Here is an 18557-nt window from a genome sequence, read left to right as displayed (position 1 = left end):
GTTTTTGTCGTTAAATTTTGTGAAACTACGAAGATTGCTTATATAAGGTATAAAATACTTTAAATATATGTACTCGGCGGAATAGCTCAGTAGGCTAAAGCGTTTTTACTTCAGGACTCTGGCAGGACTCCAGGGGTCACTGGTTCGAAACCTGGTCCGGGCAATGTTCTTTCCATTTATTTAATTTTATTATGGATTTTTTTACTGGAGCTTTTACGATCCAATGTTTACATTTATCGATATAAAGCATTTAATGAATAAGTTAAAAAATGCCAAAATCTGTGAAAAGGCCCCTTTAAAGAATGATTTTTAGTCAGCAATTTGTATCTAAATTGATACTATCTCCCATAAATGTAATGCATTCTCCATTTTTTATTCTAAGTATTTTAGGATATTGCAATAAATGATGCTATCTGTGATATTTAAATTATTTATTATTTTTTTTTAAAAAGTGTTTTCAGGCCCATGCCAGAGTTTTGAAAAGTGGGGTGCGAATCTTTGTCGGCAAAGTGGTGGGGGGGGGGGGGGGTGTGGGAGTGGATGTCCCCCTCCTGCAATCGGGGGCTTTGGAGGTTCTCCCTCTAGAAAATTTCGATGATGAAACGTAAACTCATGCCTTCTGGTTACTTTTTGACTGTATTTAGAGACTGAAGTTATAGAGTATTTTTATATGAAATTTCACTTTCATTGACCATACTCAGTGACTGATTGACATGAATATGATATAACATACATGTATTCCCTACCACGTTTTTCAAAAACCACCTTTTTTGATCAGTCACGGTTACACATCATTTTATACGGTGTTTAACCCGACACTAGTATGCGCGCACACACTGTGTTTACATATGCAACAACACATGTATAGACTGTTAAATCAACAATAAGGACGGTATAAATATTATTTATTGGAATCTTGGAATCTAAGATAAAATTGGTGTGTTTTACCATTTCAACATTCTACCATTATAAATGGAGTAAATTAAATGGAAATATTTGACTTTGTTCAAACCAATTGTTTGTTTGCTACTATGGATAGTAGCAGAGGCATAGCATTACTCTAAACGTGCTTATAGTGTACAACAAACACTGATTTACAAAACTGGGTCTTCTCTAATCTGCATCAATACTAAAAAGAAATCACAATGGTACAACTGGTTACTTTAATATATTATTTATTCACTATTTTTAACAAATTATCTTTTTTTTCTAAACGAATTTCAGAAACATATAACACTCAAGGCTTCATTAAGACCCTATTACCACAAACTACTGGCCCTATGGTCTCAAAGTCCTTAGCAATATATACCAGGACGTTGAAGATAAAAGATGTACTTATTTGCCCATTATATGCTCAAGATCCGTCACAGTTGATGAACATTTAACGTTGACGTCCACCTGATCATATGTTATAACGTTATAAATTCATTATAAAAACTGTTTAAGAGGACATGCCTAGTGTCAAGTGTGACATAATTAAAACATTGTGGAAAGTTATGTTTGTTGAGCAGAACAGACGCCATTAAGTGTTGGTAAACTACAAAAAAAGCTACATTGCTTTGTAGAAATGATTTGTTTTCTTGTCATTCAACAAAAAATTATCATGTCTTGACCATAGCTGATATTTTTGTTGCTGGAAAACCCTTTAGGGGATCCAAAAATGGTTGTTCAGGGATATAACAAAAAGACAACGCAGTCTGTTGGAAATGCTGTGTACAATGTGAAATTGTTATAAATCGTGGTATAATGCAAAGTTATTAACCAGTGACTCATTAGTCTTCGGCAAAAGTCGAAGGGTGTCTATTGATTTCAGTCATTTTTGGAAGCTGACATAACATTCCGTTAATAATCATCTAATGTATTTTCATTTTCATAAGATTATTTATTCAAGTAAATCAAATTGTTTTTCAAGCCATTTAGATAATTGTCGAAAAAGGTTAATGGACTGGAAGTTCAACCCACAATAAGTTGGTTTCATCATTTTGTCATGATATCTTTTAAAGTTATAGCTTAAACAGACATTAATAACGATGACAAAAGTTACAAAACAATAATTCAGTATCAAATATCCATAAATAAGTATCGATTTTATACGGATTAGGGTGCCAGGTTAATAATTTTTCATTATACAAAAAAAACAAATATCCATTTATAACAAAGATTCAAATTCCATTTTGCGCCGACAGGCTTCTTAGATCTTTTCAAATTTAGCTGTCAAAACGTCTATTGATTTCAACAATTCTACGGTTAAAAATTGTAACTAAAAATTATGCGCTACAAATGCATCTTGGAAATGACTTAATCGAGAAATGAATTATATGGTGACCATTGAATGCATTATTTAACGCTAAAATACGAAGACTCGCGGGGTTCCTGGAAAAATAAACAAATGTATGTGATATTTTTTTTATATATTGTGCATGTTGTAAATGCCAATGTATGCATTCCTTGTCGAAATAAATCAATAGACGTTTATATACAAACGTGTTAAATATGCTTAGGTGTCCTTTTATAATTAAATTGTTAAGACATGAACATGTTTAACACTAGTATTATCCTTTCAAGACTGTTCAAAACATTTCTTTTACCTAAAATATGGTGATAGAAGTGGGTTATTCTTCTAAATGGATTCATGTTAATTAATGCACCAAGCATGAATATACATTTTTTTAAATACGAATGATTAGAGTTATATATTTTTAACATGATCCAACTTCATCAAAATAGCGTATGCAGTTTAACGTTTAGACTATTTTAAAATGTCCTTGCATGTAGATGCTATTCAAAGATAAGTAAACGTACTAGTCTATGAAGTATTATGAGTTTGCTTACAAAGCAACAACACGTTTTTCAACTTTTCCCAACAAATAACTGAGTAACTCGAAACCGTCAATTAACGCATCAAAATGCTTACACAAAATCACGTTTTAATTGTCACACACTGACTTAATCCCACTAGGTATAATTTCGTTATTGAAGGCGTCATGAAATGTTATAACGGTTTAAGAGAACAGTAATATAGTTGTGATGCACCTCTTTACATTTCTTAAAAAAAAGTCATCTATGTATTATCTGAAATACAATTAAGTCCGATTCTTTCAAAATACTTAAGTCTTGGGGATCGTGGTATCTGATGTTCGAGAAAAATAAATGGCATTTATAAGTTTCATGAGCAACATATAATAATGTTTCATTAAGATTAAGTTATAAATGTGGCCTATAGAGTGGACACGACGTTTTGCTAAGAATTGATCTTGTGACCTTGATTTTAGACGCACGTGACCCGGATTCACACGCGGCTTATACAGTCATAAACTAAGTTTAATCAAAATTGAATCATAAATATGCCTTCTGTAAAAAAAACAAGATTTTTCTAAGATTCGAACTGGTGACGTTATTATTGACGCGTTTGGCTAAGATTCAAAATCGGCCTAATTATTGTCTAAATTAACATTTTAGTAAGGTTCGTTTAGTCATTGTCATAAATGTGGCATTAAGGGTGGTTACAATGATTTGATCTGGGGACTTAGTTTAAGGGCGCTTGTGACCCTTATTCACAGCAAAGATATTGTTCAGCCAAACATATTTACCAAGTTTTATCTTGATATGGTGAATATACTAGTCTCTAGAGTAGTAACAAGGTTAATAGATTTGACCTGGTGACCTACTTTCTGACACACCTCACCAAGATTCAAACTCAGCATAGAATATGCCAAGATAAAATTGCTCTAAGTTAATCAAGACCGAGTCATACATATGGCCTCCCGAGTAGCAACAAGGTTAACTAACATTTGACCTAGTGATCTAGTGTTTCAATCTTAGCGTAAATTAAGTGAAGATAAAGTTCTGAGAAAATTTATTAAGATTGAGTCATACATGTGGCATCTAGACAGGTAACACAGCTTTTCTAAGATTTGAACTGGTGATATAATTTTGAGTTGCACTTACTTTTTTATTGGATAAAGCCTAGGTATATCCCCATAAACGCTATGACCAAGTTTCATCAAACTTAGATGAGTGATGAGGTCTCTAGAGTGATAACGAGCTAAAAGTTGACGTAACACATCGCACGCCACACATCGCATTACGCCGGAAATAGGTTCCTTACAATAGCTCAGTTTGAGAACTTCATGATCAGGTGAGCTTAAAAAGTGCTCGAAAGCGCATAGCTTCGTCTACATACTAAACGTGCTAGTATTTAAACGTCATTTGATGACGAAAGTACAATTCTAAATAAGAATTTAGTATTAAACAGATTGTGGAATAATGTCCAACAAGATGAAATATTACATCCGTTACAATTATTTTAGTAGAAAACGGAGATTCTACTAAGACAACTTTCTTAAAATGGTAACAGATACGTGTCAGTCAAACAGTAATATAGGTTGTTAAAACAAAACTTACCCATTCACATGGTCGTCATGATAGGCCAAGAGTGGTACAATGCCAAAGTGCATAATACGTGAGGCGAGCTTCTCCTTTAACAAAGTTTAAATTAAGAAATGAGATGCTTTGTAATTTGTATACATCATGGCCATGAACACATTAATTTTTTTACATCGTAAATATGAAAATAATATATATTCAAAAATACACAACTCTGGTTCTTACGCTGGTAACATATCCAAGAAGTTCCTTGTTTCTATACGGATATCCAACATCGATCTCCTTAAGAACTATTCGCTGCTTAAATGCGGGAACTTCAGAATGTGCTAAAAGTAAAGTTGAATATGATTATATGATTGCTATCGGCAAATGCGATCATTGATACAATAGTCTCAAACATCGATGCATGCAAGATGAATTTTTTTACAACAAGTTTACCAATGTATATTTGCAATTTCATGACTCGATCATGGAATGTTACTTCACAATGATATGTATTATACACTGCAAAAAAGAAGTTTGTTGTTAAAACTTGTGTCATCATGTTTGCATCTTGCTTTCAAAGCGGTTCAATTTGATTTTTTTGTAAACTCTTACAAGTTTAATTAAGTAAGTAATTAATTTAATAAAACGTAAGTTTTCTATTTGGTTGAACGCTATCCGCTAGTTTATTTCCTATTTTGGTTATGTTAACTTATCATGTGTGTTATCTGCATTTGTTACTTGCCAATGGAAGACAGCGTGCTGATGACAAGTGAGTGACCCACTTAGTTTGTATTTGTTTTATTAACACGTAATACAAAGTGCAACTTAACATCAGCAACCTACTTATAAATACTTTTCCAAATCCACCGTTACTAATTGGATTCGTGGCACTAAGACACATCTTCAGATGAGAAATGTACTCCCTTCGCAGCTCAACTAGTCTGCCGTCATGAACGTGGCTTGAAATCTCTTTGGGTTCATTTCCTTCTCGACAATAATCACACTGAATGATACCAGGCCGGGTTACAAATAAAGGACCAGGCTGGGGTGCAACTAAAGGTAAAATAAATTTAATTTTTGAACGTATGTTTGTCATTTTCTCTGTAATATGTTTAATTATAATTTTTCGCTGCAAAGGTAAATAAAAGAGCAAACAAGGGCTGTTTGTAAAACATGCATGCCCCCATATAAGCTCTCAGTTGTAGTGACAGCCATTGTGTGATTATGTTTTTTGTCAAAGTGACCTTGACCTTTGACCTTGTGACCTGAAAATCAATAGGGGTCATCTTCGAGTCATGATCAATGTACCTATGAAGTTTCATGATCCTAGCCATAAGCATTCTTGAGTTATCATCGGGAAACCAATTTACTATTTCGGGTCACCGTGACCTTGACCTTTGACCTAGTGACCTGAAAATCAATAGGGGTTATCTGCCAGTCATGATCAATGTACCTATGAAATTTCATGATCATAGGCATAAGCGTTCTTCAGTTATCATCCGGAAACCATTTTACTATTTCGGGTCACCGTGACCTTGACCTTTGACCTAGTGACCTCAAAATCAATAGGGGTCATCTGCCAGTCATGATCAATGTACCTATGAAGTTTCGTGATCCTAGCCATAAGCGTTCTTGAGTAATCATCCGGAAACCATTTTACTATTTCGGGTCAACGTGACCTTGACCTTTGACCTAGTCACCTGAAAATCAATAAGTGTCATCTGCAAGTCATGATCAATGTACCTATGAAGTTTCATGATCCTAGGCATAAGCGTTCTTGAGTTATCATCCGGAAACCATTTTACTTTTTCGGGTCACCGTGACCTTGACCCTTGACCTTGTGACCTGAAAATCAATAGGGGTCATCTGCAAGTCATGATCAATCTACCTATCAAGTTTCATGATCCTAAGCATAATCGTTCTTGAGTTATCATCCGGAAACCATTTTACTATTTTGGGTCACCGTGGCCTTGACCTTTGACCTTGTGACCTGAAAATCAATAGGAGTCATCTGCGAATCAGGATCAATCTACCTATAAAGTTTCATGATCCTAGACCTAAGCGTTCTTGAGTTATCATCCAGACACCATTTTACTATTTCGGGTCACCGTGACCTTGACCTTTGACCTAGTGACCTCATAATCAATAGGGGTCATCTGCGAGTCATAATCAATGTACCTATGAAGTTTCATGATCCTAGGCCCAAGCGTTCTTGAGTTATCATCCGCAAACCACCTGGTGGACGGACCAACCGACAGACCGACCGACCGACCGACATGTGCAAAGCAATATACCCCCTCTTCTTCGAAGGGGGGCATAAAAATTGTGCACCGACGGACGGACTCTTGGAAACACGGACACACAAAACGGCGACTATATGCTCCACCCAAATTTTTTTTGGGGGGAGCATAAAAACTGAATAAAAATGTGTATGCATTATCTTTTAAAGCAATCAGTGTTAATATTTTGAAAATGTCTTATGACTTCAGTTTCAAACAAATAGGAAACATTGTGTATAGCAGAAAAATTACAAGAGCACCGCCTTGCGGGTGCAGACCGCTCATCTATTTTCTTTTTAAAGGTGAAGGGACTCTCATTTTCAATCACAAAGGAGGGAGGGGTGGAGTGAAGAGGGGTGTATAGTGTGGGGGTGTGGACATTTATTACATTATCTTCCAAAAATGCGGAAAAAAATGCAAAAAAAAATAAGTTCGGGGATGGGGGGGTTGGGTGGGGGGGGGGGGGGAGGGGATTCTTGGGTGCGATGGTTGGATGGTTTCAAAAATAAAATAATAAAAATAAATATTTGTGTTTTTTAACTTTTACACAAAAAAAATTTAGGGGGTGGGGTGGGGGGGGGGGGTAAAGTGTGAGGGTGTGGTGGTCATTTGTGAGATGATCTTAAAAAAAAAAACTAGGGGGGGGAGGATTCGGGGGGGGGAGGGGGGGAGGGCACTGGGGATGGTTTGGGTGGAGTCTATTGTGGTATGTCAGGTAAGATTAGTTTTGTCAAAGTATCAATCAAATCTAATCATAAATAAAGAAGTTATGGCAATTTTAGCAAAATTTAATAATTTGACCTTGAGAGTCAAGGTCATTCAAAGGTCAAGGTAAAATTCAACCTCAGCAACCTCATGATAGCATGAAAGTATTTGAAGTTTGAAAGCAATAGCCTTGATACTTTAGAAGTAAAGTGGATCAAAACACAAAATTTAACCATATATTCAAAGTTACTAAGTCAAAAAAGGGCCATTATTCCGTAAAAATGACAACCAAAGTTATACAACTTGTCCTTTTACTGTACCCTTAAGATAGTTTGCGAGTGTTCCAAGTATGAAAGCAATATCTATGATACTTTAGGGGTAAAGTGGACCAAAACACAAAACTTAACCAAATTTTCAATTTTCTAAGTATAAAGGGCCCATAATTCCGTCCAAATGCCAGTCAGAGTTACATAACTTTGCCTGCACAGTCCCCTTATGATAGATAATAAGTGTTGCAAGTATGAAAGCAATAGCTTTAATACTGTAGGAATTAAGTGGACCTAAACACAAAACTTAACCAAATTTTCAATTTTCTAAGTATAAAAAGGACACATAATTCTGTCAAAATGCCAGTCAGAGTTACATAACTTTGCCTGCACAGTCCCCTTATGATAGTTAGTAAGTGTTGCAAGTATGAAAGCAATAGCTTTGATACTTAAGGAATAAAATGGACCTAAACACAAAACTTAACCAAAATTTTCAATTTTCTAAGTATAAAAAGGGCACATAATTCTGTCAAAATGCACGCCAGAGTTATCTAACTTTGCCTGCCCAGTCCCCTCATGATAGTAAGTGTACCAAGTTTGAATGAAATAGCATTGATACTTTCTGAGAAAAGTGGACCTGAACGCAAAACTTAACCGGACGCCAACACCGACGCCAAGGTGATGACAATAGCTCATATTTTTTTTTTCAAACAATAGATGAGCTAAAAATGGAATAAAAGTAAATTTATTTTTATTTCGCTCGCTTGCTCAATTTTTGGTTGGCTAAAATCCGTAGAACACATCATCAATTTGTTGTGACCTAAGTTAATACGTTTATCAGTGTCTTCACAATTAATACTAATTTAATATTATTACCAAATTACTATCAATTTTAGACAAAATGCTTACTGCTTAAAGTAAAGGCATATAAAAATGGCACTCAAACAAAGAGCTGTTCCTTTCCTTCGTATCATTAGTAATCATAATAACTTATTTAACATGACCGAAATATGTAAAAGAGATTTGCATACAGTTTACGTAGAAAGTTGACAAAAGGCAGCCAGAGAATCCTTCGGTCGTGTTTGATTTGACGAGCATTCATTTTCTTTAAGTTTAAACTTCAATTCCAATCTTTTAGTTAAAATTATTTATAACATTTATGCAAATACCATCTGGTTCGTAGACTACAAAACACTCGCAATTCGCTGCAAACCCGTCTTCATTGCACCACTTGAATTGATCTGTAAGGGAAAAAAAATAGTTTCATCTAACTCATCATGTATCTATGCTATTATGAAAGTGAAAAACAGAACAAATAAACATGATATGTTTGTGTTTTCAAACGTGGTGAATCGATTTTAAAGGAAATATGAAGTAAATAAATATATATTTATTTATGCTATTTATTTATGTATTTATTTTTAATTACACAGCATTACCTTATTAAATATTTCAAATTTAAACCACAAAAATGTCCACATTTAATATCATCGATTCTTTTAATTAGATCAATTGTCTGTTTGCGTATTTTCAGGGTTCCATTTACACTAATTACTAAATTGTTCTAGCTTGACATGTATCACCTACCTACTAAAAATGTCCAGTTTTCGTCCGTAGCTGTGTGTTTCATCACAAGCAGTACAATAAAATGCATTTGTTTTGATTCATCGTAGTATGATTTAAGTACTTCAATTCGAGGCCCTTAAAAGATTAAACTAAGATGAAATATTAGTAAATATTGTAAACCTTTTCCTGCTCCTTCGATGTGATTATTTATATTACCAAAATATATTTTACTGGTATTTTAATGCTTTGTTTATGCATACAATATATAGAGGTTATTTGCTTATTTTCGTGGTATTACCGTGAACTAATTTTCTTATTACGGTACCTAGATTTAGGACGATTGTAAACCAGATTCAAACTCGGGCTAGATACTGTCTACAAAAACATACAGATTTAGTTATATCAAGATCGGATGAAAAACATGGCTTCTTAAGTGGTCAAAACCTCAAACATGACGACGCACATCACACACCACACAACGCACACCGTACAGCGCACAACGAAGAATGTCGGACATAGGGTAATCACAATAGCTCACGTAAAGCACTATGAGCTCAGGTGTCCTTAAGTGTGTCAACATATAAAAGGTTTTACTCATGTTATTGTTATGGTTTAACATACTAGAATAATATTATACTTGTATAAATCATTAATAAACACCATGTATATGTCACTCTGGAGATTGACTCCCTGTATATCTTTATATGAAACACGTGTCATATTGAACATTTGATTAAAATTAATATTTAATATTTTAACATATGTTTTTGATAAGGCTTTATGAAGGCAGTGTGAAGGTATTATACCTTAGCATTGGGCATTTTTAAGCTTGAACATTGGCTATAATTCACTTACTGAAAGACAACAATCCTTGTAAATTCATCCCTAATACTTGCTGTTACCAGACTGCATGTTTTCGACGTTGGCCATCCAAATTTTGTTGGATAAGCATTTGCCACCATACACAGGTGATTAGCGTGTGGCTATGATATTAATTAGTGAAAACATCATTTTGAATGATAAATAATCATATTATAAAGAAAAATCAACTTTTATGAAAAAAAAAATTCACTATCATATATATATATATATATATATATATATATATATATATATATATATATATATATATATATATATATATATATATATATATAACAAGGTATTCAACTCGAGATCAACCGAAAACATGGTGCATCGCTTTGTTCAAAGCGATGCACCCTGTTTTCGGTTGATCTCGAGTTGAATACCTTGTAGGGCTGTCACGATACGCCGTGAGCGTACCGCGGTATATCGTGGTACGGCAACACTGTATCGATATTTTACAGAATATGTATCTGTGAAGAAAACAGCAGAATAACAAGTTTTACAAACTTTATTGAACTCAATAATCAGAAAACACTGGTATCATAGTATGACTAGAAACTGTAAAAGAAACTGTAATAAACTTGATAGAAGTAGTCATTGTTATTGTTATTGTTATTCGCGTCTTTTTCTAAAATGTCCGCCATGTTGTTTACAATAGCTGTGACTAAATCTGTGTAATTCGAACGCTTCAAGGGCATGTTTAAAATGCGGAGTCAGCAGGCCCAGTATTGAAAATCCGTAGCGTTCTGACTCTTCCTCGACTAATTCATAATCTTAAGATAACATGATTCGGAAGTGCCATGCTTTGAACGATCGATATACTAAAGAAAGAAAATAAGAAATAGAGTAAACATCGTTTGGATAATTATGAACTTATTTGCAAAGGAAATCTGTCCCAAATTCCAAAAAAGGTACGGACCCATACATCGCCGTATTTTTAACGTGAAAGTTAAACATCTACCAGTGGAAGCGCTTGCTTGACCTGGATATTAACGGATTATTTATTTAGCCCTTTTGAATCGCTTCTACAGTTTTCAAAACAATATCTATATCAAAATAATTATGTAATGTATTTATATCTGTGCTTATATAATAATATTAAAAAAACCGGTGCGGCAACGCCGTACCGCGGTGCGATTTTTTTCACGACATGCACCGCGATATACCGATATACCGGTGAATCGTGACAGCCCTAATACCTTGTTATGTATATATATATTTGATAATGATTTTTTTTTCTTCAGAAAAGTTAATTTTTCGTTATTATATGATTATTAATCATTCAAAATGATGTTTTCACTAATTATTATCACAGCCACACGCAAACCACCTGTGAGTCTAATAAAGTTGTTAGTTTAACATAAGTTTATGTTTTGATAGTTGTTAGTCAAACATAAGTTTATGTTTTGATAGTTGTTAGTTTAACATAAGTTTATGTTTTGATAGTTGTTAATCTAACATTAGTTTATGTTTTGATAGTTATTAGTCAAACATTAGTTTAAGTTTTGATAGTTGTTAGTCAAATATTAGTTTATGTTTTGATAAGTGTTGGTCTAACATAAGTTTATGTTTTGATAGTTAATTTGTTAGTCTAACATTAGTTTATGTTTTGATATTTGTTAGTCTAACATAAGTTTATGTTTTGATAGTTGTTAGTCTAACATTAGTTTATGTTTTGATAGTTGTTAGTCTAACATTAGTTTATGTTTTGATAGTGGTTATTCTTACATTAGTTTATGTTTTGATAGTTGTTAGTCTGACATAAGTTTATGTTTTGTTATTATAATGCAAAGGCATTTTACTAGTTTAACAATCTTCACTTGTTTGTGTTAAACAGATAAGAAAATTCAAGCCGTAGTTTCTTTCGTTGTTTTAAATATGATATTATACATTGCATGTTATTATTTTATTTTTGTTTCAAATGCCTAGAAAGGTCCATGACTGGAATACAAGCTGATCTCTTATCTCGTCTTGTGATTAGTTTATTTAGGCTCACAGAGAATGTAAATCATTCTTAAACAGTTCCGTTGTCAAAGAATGACAATATCCCACCTTGTGCTGTGTGCACATACACCAGAGTCATTGTATTTTTTTTCTTTAAAGTTGGCTCGACGTCTTGAAGATAAAAGTCTGCCTTTTTAGCCTTGGGACTAGCTTTGTAATTTATATAACTAAAATACTAATTAGAACCCAAAGTAAGATAATACGCCTGAAGGATGTGATGACCTATTAACGTGAGTTTCTTATTATTTAGGGGTGATTAATTTCCCATTGGTCAAATTTATCCCGGCTTCCCAGGTTTTTTTTATATTTATTTTTTGAGTACAAATACACCAGTGCATGTTGGCCAATGAGACCTTAATGTTTACTGGTAGTAATCATCACCATCATCGCTATAAGTACCATCATCATCATCATTATAATTGTTATTCTCCGTACTGCCACCATTATTGGTATTATAATTATTACTACCGTTATCATGTTTATAAACGATTGTGTACAGTTTCTTTATCAAATTGTGTGTGTTGTTACTGTGCTCTCCGCCCCAAGAGAGGTGTATGTGGGGGATCGAGCGGGGTACAGGAAACGCCCCGATTCCAGAGGCGTCACTGGTTCTTTTAACAGCCCGGTGTAGAGCACCGATATACTGCACCCCCAATTAATGTCCCTCGCAGAAGACATGTTAGTCAGTTAGGATAGTATTTACAGTATTAGTTAAACAAATGCACACAAAAATAAAAACCATATATATGAGCAGTGAATGAAAACTTAGTAATAAATACTTGCATGATGAGACTAAGGAATTATTAGAAAGAAGTAGTTTCTGAGTAATTAGAGGATGGCATTGAATGGAGTATTAATGCTGCCCGTCAATATAAATCAATACTCGAACACTGAGATACAAATATGCAATTTAATATTTCAAGAGGGGCATGGTACATTTTATATGAAGACATGTGGTGATATTATAGTAGTCTCTTTTTTTTCTTTTGAGAGAAAAATGCAGGGCGATTTTACCATTTTTCCCCCTAAATTTTACTGCTTACTTGTCTCCCATTTAACATCTAGAGCTTTGTCACAGACTTGACGTATACCCACACATGCTGCATTGACACAGAATATTTTGCATGCTCTCCAATGATTGTGAACAAATGTACCGAGTAATTTTAAAATCTCACAATGAATGATATAGTTATGGCATGGACAAGATCATTTATGGCCATTTTGGATCTTTGAACTCAAAGTGTGACCATGAACTTGGAGATATCGACGTAATGCTTTCGCATGGGACACCGTCCAATGATGGTGAACAAATGTACCAAATGATTTTAAAATCTCACAATGAACGACATAGTTATGGCCCGGATAAGCTCATTTATGGCCATTTTTTACCTTTGAACTCAATGTGTGACCTTGACCTTTGGTGATATTTACGTAATTCTTTCGCACGACACACCGTACATTGATGGTAAACAAATTTGCCAAATGATTTTAAAATCTTACAATGAACGACATAGTTATGGCCCGGACAAGATCATTTATGGCCATTTTTGACCTTTAAATGCAAATTGTGACCTTGACCTTGGAGATATCGACGTTATTCTTTCGCGCGACACACCGTCCAATGATATGTGAACAAATGTGCCAAATGATTTTAAAATCTCACAATGAACGACATAGTTATAACCCGAACAAGCTCATTAATGGCCATGTTTTACCTTTGAACTCAAAGTGTGACCTTGACCCTGGATATATCGACGTAATTTTTTGCGCGACACACCGTCTAATGATGGTGAACAAATGTGCAAATTTTTTTTAAAATCTCACAATGAACAACATAGTTATGGCCCGGACAAGCTTATTTATGGCCATTTTTGACCATTGAACTCAAGGTGTGACCTTGACCTTGGAAATATCGACGTAATTCTTTTGGGCAAAACACCGTCCAATGATGGTGAACAAATGTGCCAAATGATTTAAAATCTCACAATGAACGACATAGTTATGGCCGGTACAAGTTGATTTATGGCTATTTTTGACCGTGGAACTCAAAGTGTGACCATGACCTTGGAGATGTCGACGTAATTTATTCGCTCGACACACCGTTCAATGATGGTGAACAAATGTGCTTAATAATTTTAAAATCTCACAATAAATGACATAGTTATGGCCCGGACAAGCTCATTTATGGCCATTTTTGACCTTTGAACTCAAAGTGCGACCTTGACCTTGGAGATATTGACGTAATTATTTCGCGTTACACACCGTTCAATGATGTTGAACAAATGTTACATATGATTTTAAATTCTCACAATTAACGACAAAGTTAAGGCCCGGACAAGCATTGAACATTTGAACTCAAAGTGTGACCTTGACACTGGAGATATCGAGGTAATTCTTTCGCGCGACACACCGTCCAATGATGGTGAACAAATGTACCAAGTCATTTTAAAATCTAACGATAGATGACATAGTTATGGTCCAGACAAACTTTTGGTTTAAAGCGCACTTAGTGACCCCGTGACCTAGTTTTTGACCCGGCATGACCCATATTTAAACTTGACCTAGACATCATCTAGATACAACTTGTGACCAAGTTTGGTGAAGATCGGATGAATTTTTTGGGACAGACCGACAGACAGACAGACAGACAGACACAGTAACTCCTATATAGCCCCCATTACCAATGGTAATGGGGGTATAAATATCAAGCACTGTAAGCCAAATGCTAAAGAGAAAAGTACGAGAGAGCATGCGATAGACAAGTGTAAACCGCCACCATTTTTTAAAATTTTGAATGCTAAGTGGTTCATGTCATCAGTGCCAAAGCGCGCGGGCGTCATGGAAATTCGCCAGGTGTGCGCCGCTAGCGCCGCTGACATGCTCTACCCAAAATATTATAATACATATAACTACATTTTGAATCTAACATAAAGCTGTCATATTTAGATACAACATTATTTACACTTTCTGTGCGCGTACTTTTTGTTAAGAGAACACTGTGGGTAGATGAGGTGGACCCATGTTCGCACTTATTGCATATTGCACCGATGGATGGAATTTTGTTATACGCGTAGTCGGTAGCTAGTTACAGCTTAAGAGAGGGAAGGTAAGAGGGTCTCGTGGAACCCTGGTTTTGTTACATAAAGCGATTTTATTAAAGTGTGACCACAGTGGTCATTCGGCCTAATGAAATGTGTATTGTGAGTACCCTTCCGTCGTTTAAGTGTGCGAGTTTTGCAATGCGTTATATCAGCCTGTCCCCGGCCACTACCATTGGTGTGTAAGCAGGGCAACGACATAAGGGCTTATGGGTAATCGCCTTCAGCCCGTCGTCGGTGTCCTGCTTAGTTTTTATCGTTAGAGGTATTGAGTGTTTGACTGACATAGGCAACCGGGCTTATGGGTATTCCCTTTCATCCCGTCATCACTGGTTTATTTAGTGCTGATTATAGTCAGAGAATAGTTGAGAATATTGACAGGTTATGGTTCGGGGTACGTAGGCAATAGATAGGTAGGATTATGCGTATGACTAATATTCAGCCAATTCTCGTTGTACCGTAATTACTCTATGTTTTCGGACATTCTAAGTTTTCGGACACCCTTTTTTGCAAAAATAATTATTTTTCGTGAGTCTTAATTTTCGGACACACGAGTTTTCGTCCACAATTAATGTCTCTAAGTTTTCGGACAGTATATTGTACAGCGCTTTTTTTCAAAATTTCGGTCCTGTTTTCGATATCTAATGACACTTCGATCATGGGGTTAAACAACTAGATTAACATCATAAAACATGGCAGGTGCATGCCTGAGGGCAACGGACCATCACATTTGCGTTATTGGGTAAATTGTAGCGTAATTGCGTATTGTTCGTGGAGAACACACAGTAACCAACAAAGTTCATTTCTGATTTCTTTGCGTTTTATTTCTGCTTATTAACACAACACAACGTTTCCAAAATGTTTGTCAAATACAAGATACATGCGAAGCCCGCAACGGGCCCATCCCGCGAAAGCCAGCAATAATGCGACTTGTATGTTCGGCCGTTTAAGTAAGACTCTTCTTCATACAACGCAGATACCAATTTATACAATAATGGACAAATAAATTGGGTGACGGCTGTCTGGATGATTGACTTTAACATGAGTTGAATTACCTGATACGGGATGGCTTTATGTGTGACTTACACATCTTGTGCATATATATGCCAATAATTAAGCGAGACCACGTTTGTTTAACTGCATATATGAAAGTTCACCTGTCATTTAACATGAAAATATACACAAATTAACAGTGCGCACGTGCTTACCATAGACATAACTAATTAGTGAACCCAGCCATGGGCAATAACTTGGTGCATTTTTTTCGTCTAATTTGACGACGACATATGATGCCCATTTATGCATTTCTTCATGAAGACAGATATTATGTATTCAGTTACACCGAACAAGGAATATACATGAAATACACCAATTATGCGACATTAAATGCATCAATTATGCGACACACCTCATTTCGTGGAGAACACACAGTAACCAACAAAGTTCATTTATAATTTCTTTGCGTTTTATTTCTGCTTATTAACACAACACAACGTTTCCAAAATGTTTGTCAAATACAAGATACATGCGAAGCCCGCAATGGGCCCATCCCGCGAAAGCCAGCAATAATGCGACTTGTATGTTCGGCCGTTTAAGTAAGACTGTATTTCATACAACGCAGATGCCAATTTATACAATAATGGACAAATAAATTGGGTGACGGCTGTCTGGATGATTGACTTTAACATGAGTTGAATTACCTGATACGGGATGGCTTTATGTGTGACTTACATATCTTGTGCATATATATGCCAATAATTAAGCGAGACCACGTTTGTTTAACTGCATATATGAAAGTTCACCTGTCATTTAACATGAAAATATACACAAATCAACAGTGCTGCATGTGTTTACCATAGACATAACTAATTAGTGAGCCCAGCCATGGGCAATAACTTGGTGCACTTTTCTCGTCTAATTTGACGATGACATATGATGCCCATTTATGCATTTCTTCATGAAGACAGATATTATGTATTCAGTTACACCGAACAAGGAATATACATGAACTACACCAATTATGCGACATGAAATACATCAATTATGCGACACACCTCATTTTCATTAAAGAAAGATTTTATATTTTATGATTTAAAATCTTTAGAAAGATCGAATCCTGAATGACAAGTGTCTTACAATATCATGTATCAATGTTAAATGACGTTGATCGATTGTCCACGTAACACTACAGGCGTTGTTTGACTAGTGACCTCCTGTGCTGTCCATTCGAAGAAGGTATTGCCCGGGTTGAATATGTACCTGTTGCTGTCAAGTAGATGTCTTGGTTTGTTGTTTTCTGTCTATGTTGATTCATGGGTGATGTTATCTACCATTGCTGTCGTGAAGAAGCTCTATCTATCGCCAAGCTGTGTAGGCAAATCGCACGTGGTCGATTGCACTCATCTGCGTATCAAGGTTCACATCGAGGCTGGATATGTCATCGTGGTTTCTGTTGTTTTTGTCGCTGAACCAGCCGTCATCACGTCGTTGTTTCTGTTGTTGAATCCATCGTGATATTGTCTCTGGATATGGTGTTGATGCGTACCGCGTTGCTTATCAATTGTGACGTATGTTTAAACCTTTGTGATCGCATTGTTGTTTCTGTTGTTGTTGATTGTACTTTTGTTCTTGGTTCCAGCGTCTTCATTTCTCTTGGGACATTAAGATCTTCTATTTGCCATAATGCTCACGAGGTATTAACTATAGCAGTGTTCTCCTTGATGTCTTAGGCCTCGGAAGTATCATTCCAAATGCGTTATCTACGCACGTCAAACAGTTGAACGGCTGCATCTACTCTATAGTGTTTAACGTCACAAGTATTGTGTCCAGTGTTGCGTCACTTGTTGTCCTTCGAAATCTTCTGGCGTTGGTCTTCTTTTAGCGATAGAACCAGGTATTCACTTTGAGAGTAAACGCCGTGATGTTCCATTCTAATTATGTTGTTTGTTTCTTCTATTCGTTGTGGAAGGCGCTCTCTCGCGAAGTCGCTCTTCTTCGGCGTTGTCTTCAAATCTCGATATTTTTATCTGCGTCGTGGTGATACAAGTATCAGTTGTTCAAAATCATGGCAAACATTTATAAATATCCCCTTATTTATTGTTAAATATCGTCATGACAACTTACTGTGATATCTTATTCAAAAAAATAAATTATTTACAACGAAAAAATATTCGTCAATTCCTCAAAACAAACTTCGGATAAGTACATGACAGTTTGACATCTGACAAGCCATTTACTTAATATGACTTGTGTACCTCCTTAGGCATAATCATTTTACGCACGTGCGGCCGGTAAATTTTTGACAGGCGCGCACCACTTTATTGACCTAGAGTAATGGGTAATGATAGACGTACCTGTTCATATCATGGTTTCATAAACCTCATCTTTATCACTATAGTTTT

The 18557-nt window shown here is 35.5% G+C and overlaps 1 protein-coding gene across 5 annotated transcripts in view; it reads right to left on the bottom strand.

The window, feature by feature from the left end:
* Positions 1–18557, bottom strand: part of LOC127852206 (uncharacterized) — a 59043-nt gene that overhangs the window by 27378 nt on the left and 13108 nt on the right. For 4 of the 5 annotated variants that reach the window (XM_052386091.1, XM_052386114.1, XM_052386100.1 and 1 more), the window contains exons 6-10: positions 9209–9322; positions 8791–8862; positions 5215–5424; positions 4612–4712; positions 4405–4478 (exon numbers count right to left, since the gene is read on the bottom strand). In XM_052386091.1, coding sequence (XP_052242051.1) covers positions 4405–4478; positions 4612–4712; positions 5215–5424; positions 8791–8862; positions 9209–9322 — 571 coding nt within the window. The remainder of the gene's footprint in view (positions 1–4404; positions 4479–4611; positions 4713–5214; positions 5425–8790; positions 8863–9208; positions 9323–18557) is intronic. The other variant, XM_052386106.1, reaches the window with a different exon arrangement.

Source organism: Dreissena polymorpha, chromosome 1, assembly GCF_020536995.1.
Source record: "Dreissena polymorpha isolate Duluth1 chromosome 1, UMN_Dpol_1.0, whole genome shotgun sequence".
In the NCBI taxonomy this organism is placed as follows: domain Eukaryota; kingdom Metazoa; phylum Mollusca; class Bivalvia; order Myida; family Dreissenidae; genus Dreissena; species Dreissena polymorpha.
Note: the sequence above shows the minus strand (reverse complement) of the source record. Positions and strands in the feature narration are given on the sequence as shown.